Raw genomic sequence first — 10,484 nt, 5'->3', positions numbered from 1 at the left:
CGGCCCACCGCCTACTAGTGGTCACATCAGCTCTGTAACACACTGTGTGTCTGTGTTTGTATAGAAATAATTCACATACCTGCCACTCGAGCTTCTTGCATAAATAATTGTGGTTTCCACAGTGCAGTGTCAGTGTAGCTACGCCATGTAATAACTGTGGAATTTTTTCACTTTTATGTGTTCCTTTTTAGTACGTTTAGGCTGTTCTCTCACTCGCCATACTGTCTGAATCTCCATTTTATAATCATGTATAAGCTCCACTAAGGAGCTCATGTTTACTCCCCTGTCTGCTTGTTTGTGTCTTTTAATATTAATAATAATAATAATAATAATCTTCCACTCTGACTTAGTGTCTCTAATTCCAACATACTGTTTTTTTTTAATTTTTTTTTTTATGTTTTTCATTCTTACACATTTGGTTGCAGAACAGATGTGCATGTGTGTCCCATTACTGTGATGTGTCCATTGTGTCCAAGTGTAGGCTGGTGTTAGTGCTGTGTGATCTGTGTGCATGTGTGTCCTCCTATTACTGTGTGATGTATCCATTTTGTCCATGTGTAGGCTGGTGTTAGTGCTGTGTGATCTGTGTATGTTGATCTTTCTCTCTCATTGTCCAGTGTAAGATCAGGAGGTCCCAGGAAAAGGGGCGTGTTGGCCTAACATGAGTTCCTGTGAAGAAGAGGAGCATGACTGTGAGCCTGTGGGGTAAGGGCTATGCAGAATCCGTCCATCATTTGGAGAACATCTGTATGTATCATTTAAGTAGTAACTGTCGTAGTATCACCATGTTGCCAATACGCAGTATACAGTAAGACACACATCTCTCTCTCTCTCTCTCTCTCTCTTTATGTCTCTCTCTCCTCTGTCTGTGTGTGTGTTTGTGAAGTACAGCGCTGTGCAGCAGAACAGAGCACACTCTCCTGTACCGAGTTGTGTGTCCATGAAGAGTGACCGGTCCATGGAGCCACCAGGGACATTTGCAGGAGGAGGTGTTCCTGCTGGTCAGAGGTGAGTTTCAATCTGAGATTTCTCCAGAAGATACTGTGTGTGTGTGTGTGTGTGTGTGTGTGTGTGTGTGTGTGTGTGTGTGTGTGTGTGTGTGTGCATGTGTGTGTGTGTATGTGTACAGTATGTGTGTGTACATGCAGGCAGAAAAAGCTCTTTTGGCAAAAATATCAATGATTTTCTTCATCGGAAAAGCTCAGATCACCAAATGAAAACAAAAATAACTAGAAAAGCACTCAGAGAGCGCAGACCTCTGCCATGTAATAATTTCTTCCTTGGGAGATGTCAGACCATCCCCGAAATCCATCCATAACATTTTGAGTTATCTTGCGAACTAAGGGGAATAACCAGAGGGGTATTTCATAAACCTAGATAAGGGATTAAACTGGGATTATCGGGTGACATGGCTGAATTTAGCATTTTGATTTTGTGTTTAAGTTTTGTCCTATTCTGTGCAGCTAGCCTGGTCCCGAACTAAGCTTGAATAGTGTGTGTGTGTGTGTGTGTGTGTGTGTGTGTGTGTGTGTGTGTGTGTGTGTGTGTGTGTGTGTGTGTGTGTGTGTGTGTGTGTGTGTGTGTGTGTGTGTGTGTGCGTGCGTGCGTGCGTGCGTGCGTGCGTGCGTGCGTGCGTGCGTGCGTGCGTGCGTGCGTGCGTGCGTGCGTGCGTGCGGCCGAGTGTGTGTGCAAGCATGCATGCGTGTGTGCATGTGTTAACAGACTCTCTTTCTCTCTCTCTATGTTTGTGTGAAAAACAATTGGCACCATTACCAATTATAAAAATACAGCACCATGCAGCAGAACAGATCACTCTCTCCTGTACCCAGCTGTGTGTCCATGAAGAGTGACAGGTCCATGGAGCCACCAGGGACATTTGCAGGAGGAGGTGTTCCTGGTCAGAGGTGAGTTTCAATCTGAGATTTGAGATCTCCAGAAGATACTTTGTGTGCAGGAGGAAGAGGCTATTTTAGTAAGCATCAATGATTTTATTCAAAAGCTCAGATCACCAAATGAAAACACAATTAATTAAACTCAGGGGAATAATCTGAGGGGTATTTCCTAAGTGATTAAACTGGGATTATTTGGGTAAACTGGCTGAATGCAGCATTTTAGTTTTGCAAAAGAGATGCCACATTAAATTGCCAAGGACATTTATCCCCCCCCCCCCATTACACAATGACTACTGCCCCAGGCAGCCTCATTTAAAGGTTTGATAGAGGTAGACACAAATGACCTTTTAAAGCGGTTCAGTTTGCAGTGTGGGACTCTGTATCATTTACCTACCTGCAGGGCTGTACGCTGCGAGCAGGTCGTCGCAAATGCGAGTAAATATGTATTAGTGCGAGTTGAATTTTTTTTATTGTCCCACACGTGCGAATACTGATTTCAACCCTTTCATTCGCATTTTGCTCCTAAAATGAATCAACACCAAGTGGATCAAAGTTTAGTACAATTTTCGCGCATCTGTATACACATTTCAGAGTTGACAGCTCTGGAGTTGACAACTCTTGCACCTGGCTGGACACTCAAGCTTTCAGCATCAATCTCGCGCTGCACACACACACGCAAGAAATGTCACTCCAAATCCATTCTTTTTCTTAAATCTGTTCCTTATCAGTTGGTGACTATATGTAGCGATTACCGGTGAAACGGTGAACTATGATAGGCTACACATGTTGACTATATTACCGTGTTCATTTAAAATATTATTATCACGGTTGATAAACACGGTGTGGAAACCGTAGGTGTTAAATTCCTCCCAGCTTCACCCGAGCCTGCATTTGACATAGGCCTGGGACTTGAAACAAAAATGGTATCCTACTGATTCTGTCGTCTAAATTATGGATTTAACCACGATTCGGTGCTACACCTGCTTCAAAAAGGCGGAACATTTTCATCGTAAATGTGCGCTGTATCATATCCACTCTGCGTCTTTGTAGGCTACGTTCACATTAAATCCATTCCACTAACATTATCAGGAGAATACCGTAACGTTTTTTTTAAGCACTGGTTGTCACTCATTGGATATACAGTAACAGATAGCCTATACCAAACTCCAAGACAAGTCATGGTAAGTTAAGTAAGAGTAGGTTAAGCACCCAGCCAACATGACCAAGGAAAAAGTGAAAGGGACAACTCACAATAGGCCTACCATGCCACGGTAGGCTACCTAAATCATAGAAGTTAACATTGCTGGACACTCATCTTTTCTATTACACCAGAAATATTTGTCTTTACCTTTATTCGTTTTTTTTAACATTCTTGTTATTTAATGAAAACATGTATCCTTGAACTATGCGTGACTAGTATTTTCCTAAAACCGAATGAAATCTAATTACGTATGTTCAGTACGGTACCTACTTAAAGTGACAGACATTCAATTAGACCTACACACCACCACTGCAATATCATTAACTGACAAGTGTAATCAATATGAAGTATTCAAGATATTGCAAATGCTATAAATTGTTAACAAAATGTATACAAATTCTGAATTCAAAATATGAAATAGAAACAAGACAAGCCATTTTCTGTGTGTGTGGAGGGTTTGAGCAGAGACTAGGATTGCCACTGCTGTGAATGATCTGTATCCTGCTTAAGGCATGAGGTTTTCAAGGAAATTTCTTAGTGCTCCTAAATTTTTCTCTGTGCTCCCAAATTTTTTCATTCAGGAGCACCTGTGCTCCTGATGAAAAAGCTAAGCGTACAGCCCTGCCTACCTGAGAGCAGAAGTTCATAGGCTATGTGATGGGTCAGTCAGTATCCTCTGAGCCTAACAACAGACTAGGGATGCACCGATCCGACTTTTTCAGTCTCGATACCGATGCCTAGGCTCTGCGTATCGGTCGATATCCAATACCGATCCGATACCATTGTTAATTAATAAACTGTATACCTCACCATGTGGAAAAGACTAAAGGCATCAGGCTTGACTTAAACATTCTTTTCCTAGCTAAACATTACTTTCCTAAAAAAATCTAACAAAATAACACTTAGATATAAACGCAATGTATTATTATTATTATTATCATCATCTTTATTGATTATATTACTAGTATTAAAAATAAACAGCTGTGCACCAGCAGCAACTTGGAACAGCACTCAAATTGAAGTTCACAGTTATTACTAAATAATAAATCTAACTAGCTGACATGAAACTCAACAAATGCATAATTTTCTCCCATCAAAACAATTTTGCAGATAAAAATCCCATATTAGTGACATACATTGAAACACCCCTGCCAAAATGGTGTCACCCGCGAAACCCCTCTATTTACTCATAGTGGTACAGTCCTTCAGTTTCCCCACGGTAAACTAATTAGTTCACACGGAGTTTGAATGGTGGTAAACGGTAGAAGTTGTACGTTTTATCTAATAAATGAGAAGTTTTTAACAGCCAATTTGAACATTTGCATGTCTTGATACCAAGAACAGTTTATACAGATGCGATGAAAATGATAATGTGTTTAGTTTGAGTAGCCTATTTTGTGTTGACTGTTACACATTAAACATGTTGCCTAAATCCAACAAAACACATGAAGATCGTAATTAATCTATGACAAATGGTGGTTAGTATAGATATTCTTTTGATTCTATGACATCAATTTGGTATTGGTATTTATCCCATCCATGAATTTAGACACTCAGAGCACACAGTGCTCTAACCTGCAGCAGTGAGCTGCTGCTACAGTGGCGCTAAATGGCTGGTTGCGCGTCATGGCTCAGCCTTTTTTTTTTAAACTAAATTAAATTCGGATCGGCCCATGGATCTGCTCATTTTTTCCGATCCCCGATCCAGCTATTTTGTTCATATCGGGGCCGATATCCGATCCAAATATCGGATCGGTGCATCCCTACAACAGACTGATCATATAAAGACTGAAGGGACTGGTACTCCCTCCTACCCATCACCTTCACTGTGAATCAGACAGCGGAGCTTGTGTTTCAGTTGCACAGTGAGGTTGCCAAACCTGACATCCCAAACCTGACAAAGCTCCCCATTACCGCCTTATAGAATACCAACACTAGAAAAGCACTCAGACAGTGCAGACCTCCGCCTTCTATCAAACAAGCCATTCTGAAGCGTTTTTTATTATTTCTTTTTATCCATGCGGGCCACGATCTTGGTTGGAAGTTGAACGGTCCCGGTCGTGTGATGGTGAATATGTTGTTCATACTGCGTGCTTTTTGCTAGTCGCTGGCTTGTTGTTAGCAGTCACCCGTTTTCACACTCCACATCAAAAAACTTCTCTGTGCCTCAGACTCCTTCTGTAGTTAGTTATGAGGTTCTGACACCACGTATTTTTCCTCTAACTATACAGTATTTAAGGACACAACGATCAGGATGCAGGTAGCCTAGATAACTTTTATCATTACTTCTTCCTTGGTTGACATACATTTGAACTGAAACTATTCAGATCGCCACCACATGGCCATACCATGCCATTACACCACCAAGCGAAAACATAAACACGTCCTGATTCCAGACGGTGACACAGATCACTCACAATTTTTTCCTTGGGTCTTTTCAGACATTCCCTGAAAATTTCATCGAAATCCATCCATCACTTTTTTGCTAACAAACAGACAGACAAACAGACAGACAGACAGACAGACAGACAGACAGACAGACAGACAAACAAACCCTGAAGAAAAGATAACCTCCTTGGCGGAGGTAATAATCCTCTGATCCACAACAAACACTCTGATTCTACATAAAGATTAGTCTCTGCTGTATTGGACAACTAAAAGTATTATATCCAGCTGAATTCCTACAGTAGGTGGTGTGTGAACACGCTTGTGAAGAGACGCCCCTTTTGAGTTTGCTCTTTGTGGGTGCCTTTCTGGCTTTAGGTGCAACATCCCTCTTTTCTAATTGTGTATACACCGATGTGTGTGTGTGTGTGTGTGTGTGTGTGTGTGTGTGCGCGTGTGCGTGTGCGTCTTTTGCTGCAGCCCAAAGGAGAAGATGAGGTCCCACTCACCTACAGTCAGTGATGATTGGTCCAAAGATTTTCCAATCAACCCTAAAGGAAGAGACTCATCTATTGAAGTGTAAGATCATCAGTTATTGCCCGTTGCTTGAACACATTTTGGAAAACTTCGCTCACTGTGCCAAAACTCTACACACAAGTAAACATAACACAACACTAGGAAATATACCTTTCACATCTATGTCAAATTGAAACTCTACTATCAGTACCTAAACTCTGCTATCAAAACTTAACAATCCTTTGTCAAAATGTAACTGACAAAATGAAACACACTTGCATCATATGCATATGCTTTCAGATCAGGAGGAACACACTAGTCTACTGTTCATAAAACACCTTGCTTGAATACATTTCACTTGTGCCACTACTTGTGCCAAAACTCTACACACAAGTAAACATGACACAGCACTGGGAAATATACCATTCACATCACCATTTACAATGGCTAAACTTAGGGCTTTTTGTGGCTGGCTGATTGGTGTTCAGTTTCGCAAGTAAGTGCTTTCAAGTGTGTGTTTGAGTGGTTGCAATTGCCCGATGTGTTTTGTATTGTGGATACATGTGTTTTCCGAATGGTGGCCTGAGATTTCATTTTTGAACGAAGTGTCTTGTGTATGAAATAGAGTGTATATGCAGGACCAAGTGTGTTGCATAAAGGAGTAAGGGCCAGATGTACTAACGTTTTGCGCCCATTTCAGGCGTAACGTGTGCGTATAAACATGGGGAAGATATGTACAAACACGCCGCAATGAGAGAAACGCGCAGACTGCCTACCGTGGGAACTGAGAATGGCTATTTGCGCTTTTCCGTGTCATGCATATTAATTCCTGGGCGGATCAGCTGAAAATGGGTGTAACGCGCAAGTACAGGGGAGGAGAGGTGCTAATAGTGATTGATTAAGTATTCCGCCTTATGTATGAAAACAGCGCATGTCTACTTTGCGTTGAAAAACTTCCGCCTTCTGAAAGCAGGTGTAATCGAAATTGCGGTTAAATGCGTCTATTAGAAAAACGTTTAGAGTCAGCTGAATCAATATTCAGAGCATCAGTTTTCTTCATTATACTATGTCAAAAGCAACCTTAACTTTTGTTTGCCTCTCTAAAATTGTATTTTCTCTTTCACGACATAGCCTACACTTCTCTGTTAGACAGGCATTACTGTAAGTCATATCCGTATAGTCTACCTGCAGTAAATAGTTCACAAGTATTTTTTTAAGTGGATTAGTAGAACTTCTAGGCCTACTCTGTCTGTCTCTTTGTATCATGTATGATCGCTAAACTTGGATTCTTTTTAATATTGCAAATTCAACTGCGCTTGTGGTTCAGCAGCTCTGCACACGCAACTAGCGTTGTAGAGGGGGCGGGAACGGGCGGGGATGACCGCAGTTAACGTAATGAAGTGACAGCTTAGTAAATTCCACGCAATATAGCCAAGCACAGCGTTCGTATTCTGCGTTAACAAAAACTCGCTGTTAGCGCTGTGTTAGTACATCTGGCCCTAAGTGTGTTGTAGAATTGCAACTAGAGTGCAAAGCAGCACTTTAGTTTAAGGTATGGGTACATGTGGTGAGGTATGGTACAAAAGCTTCAAGTTGTGTTACTTTAGTCTAAGCATGGGTCTAGTGTTCAAGCAACAGGCAAAAACTGTAAATGCTTGCCTGGTCTGAAACACTGATAATTGATTACAGTTTTTGCCCACACTAAAATCAAATGCTTACAGTAGACCAAAGCCTCGATAATTACAGTTTTTGCCTATTGCTTACACACGTTTTGCAACATTCGGCTCATTATGTCAAAACTCTACACTCAGCTATAAGACATAACACTTGGGGATAAACAACTCACATCTATGTAAAAATGAAACACTGCAATCAAAACATAACACTCCTTTCTAAAACTAAATTCTTGCAACCAAACTAAACACACAAGCACCATTTGAATCACCCTTTCATATCACCAGTAACACACTGATGCACTTTATATAAAACACTGCCGTCTTTGTGTTTCTATTCTTTATTTTATTTTATTTGGTCATTTTCTCAGACCTCCCTCATCATCACACTGGCTCACTGAAGTACATTGTGTGAATGTGTTTGAATGATGAATTATTTATTTTATAATCGAGTGTTTTGGGTTTCACACAGATATCAGCAAATCCACAAATATCACCTGCAGAAGAAGTTTCAGTGTCTGATTGAGGGAATCACACAACAGGGAGACACCAGACTCCTCCATGAGATCTACACAGACCTCTACATCACAGAGGGGGGAGGAGGAGAGGTCAATGATGAACATGAGGTCAGACAGATAGAGAGAGCATCCTGGAGAGAAGCAGCACAAGGCAGACCAATCAAATGCAGTGACATCTTTAAACGCTTACTGGAAGAGGAAAGAAGCAGAAAAGAACACTTCTTGGAAGAGGAAAAACGCAGAAAAGATGAGGCAGAAAAGAAGGGCAGAATCTTTAACCCCAAACAACACAAACCCCTCAGAACAGTGCTGACAAAGGGAGTGGCTGGCATTGGAAAAACCGTCTCTGTGCAGAAGTTCATTGTGGACTGGGCTGAAGGAACAGCTAATCAGGATATCCACTTCATATTTCCTCTTCCTTTCCGGGAGCTGAACCTGATGAAGGAGAAGAAACTCAGTCTGGTGGATCTTATTCAGCACTTTTTCCCAGAAATCAAAGATCCCAGAGTCTTCACCAGTTCAGCACACAGAGTCGTGTTCATCTTTGATGGTCTGGATGAGTGTCGACTTCCTCTAGATTTCTGCTCCAACCCAACCTGTTGTGATGTGACAGAGCCAGCCTCAGTGGACGTGCTGCTGACAAACCTCATCAAGGGGAATCTGTTTCCTTCTGCTCTCCTCTGGATCACCACCCGACCAGCAGCAGCCAATCAGCTCCCTCATAAGCCTCATAAGTGTGTGGACCAGGTGACAGAAATAAGGGGATTTAACGACCCACAGAAATATGAGTACTTCAAGAAGAAAATCAGTGATGAGAACCTGTTCAGCAAAACCATCACACACCTGAAGTCATCCAGGAGTCTCTACATCATGTGCCACATTCCAGTCTTCTGCTGGATTTCAGCCACTGTTGTAGAGAAAACATCAAAAGAATCAGAAAAAGTAGAAATGCCAAGGACTCTGACTCAAATGTACACACACTTCCTGATGATGCAGACAGGCATAAAACATGTCAAGTACACAGAGAGAAAAGAGACAGATAAAGAGGTGATTTTCAAACTGGGGAAACTGGCTTTCCAGCAGCTGGAGAAAGGGTATCTGATCTTCTATGAGGAAGACCTGAGAGAGTGTGGCATTGACATCACAGAAGCATCGGTGTACTCAGGAGTGTGTACTCAGATCTTCAGAGAGGAGGCTGGGCTGTACCAGGGGAAGATGTTCAGCTTTGTGCATCTGAGCATCCAGGAGTTTCTTGCAGCTCTGTATGTGTTCCTCTGTTTCAGCAACAGACAGAGAAACATGCCTGACCAACAACAAACCTCTCAGCTCTCTGCTCTGTTCAGAGCTGCAACACTTTATGCTCTACACAAGACTGCAGTGGACCTGGCCTTACAGAGTAAGAATGGACATCTGGACCTTTTCCTCCGCTTCCTTCTGGGCCTCTCGCTGGAGTCCAATCAGAATCTCTTAAAGCACCTACTGCCACAGAGTAGCAGCCAATCAGATAGCTCAGAGCAAACAGTGCAGTATGTCAAACAGAAGATCAGAGATCAGAGTAGCTCAGACAGAAGGATCAACCTGTTCTACTGTCTGAATGAGCTGAATCACCATGCTGTAGTGGAACACAAAGAGAGCTCAGTAGATCTGCATGTAGAGATGCTCTTACCAGGACAGTGGAAGACTCGGACATTTAAGTTTCAGGTGTCAGAGGAGCAGCTGCCTCAGTTTGACCTGCAGAGGTACATTAAGACTCCAGAGGAAGATCAGACTGAACTCCTCAGTCCAGATGAAGTTCTTCAGAAGGTGCTGCCAGGAGTCAAATCAGCTCTGTAAGTAATATAGTGTGTGTGTGTGTGTGTGCGTGCGTGCGTGCGTGCGTGCGTGCGTGCGTGCGTGCGTGCGTGTGTGTATGTGTGTGTGTGTGTGTGTGCTGAACAAGGCTGCACTGTTGATAGGAGAGAGAGAAAGAGAGAAGGACAGCCTTCCAAGTTCAAGTTTCAAGTTTTATTGCCGCATGTACTTTGCAAAAGAAGGAACTATGGAGGTAAATCAGGTGCAAAGTGCAAAGAAAATGAGTTGTGCTCTTGTGCACAAAAGTCACAAATGTGTGTCATAGAATTATATATTTTTTTCTGCCTTGCAAATACAACACAGAGGTTACAAGTTCATAGATTTCTAATTACAGGTACACCAATTCCATGCTACACTAACAGATGAAGTTTCTGCACGTAAAAAAGGGGGAAACTGTTGACTATTCTTTTTTTTTCACATGCGCACAACTCACTTAACACAGCTGCTT

The 10,484-nt window shown here is 42.1% G+C and overlaps 1 protein-coding gene across 1 annotated transcript in view; it reads left to right on the top strand.

Annotated features, from left to right (window-relative positions):
* Window positions 1-593: 593 nt before the first annotated feature.
* LOC134085889 (NACHT, LRR and PYD domains-containing protein 3-like) overlaps window positions 594-10,484 on the top strand; it is an 18,223-nt gene continuing 8,332 nt past the window's right edge. Inside the window, exons 1-5 of the mRNA XM_062539987.1 lie at window positions 594-705; window positions 892-1,008; window positions 1,791-1,904; window positions 5,959-6,057; window positions 8,140-10,014. Coding sequence (XP_062395971.1) covers window positions 662-705; window positions 892-1,008; window positions 1,791-1,904; window positions 5,959-6,057; window positions 8,140-10,014 — 2,249 coding nt within the window. The 5' untranslated portion in view covers window positions 594-661. The remainder of the gene's footprint in view (window positions 706-891; window positions 1,009-1,790; window positions 1,905-5,958; window positions 6,058-8,139; window positions 10,015-10,484) is intronic.

The sequence above is a fragment of the Sardina pilchardus genome, chromosome 1 (assembly GCF_963854185.1).
Source record: "Sardina pilchardus chromosome 1, fSarPil1.1, whole genome shotgun sequence".
Classification (NCBI taxonomy): Eukaryota; Metazoa; Chordata; class Actinopteri; order Clupeiformes; family Clupeidae; genus Sardina; species Sardina pilchardus.
The sequence above is the reverse complement of the archived record's forward strand: the minus strand, read 5'-3'. Positions and strand labels throughout refer to the sequence as shown.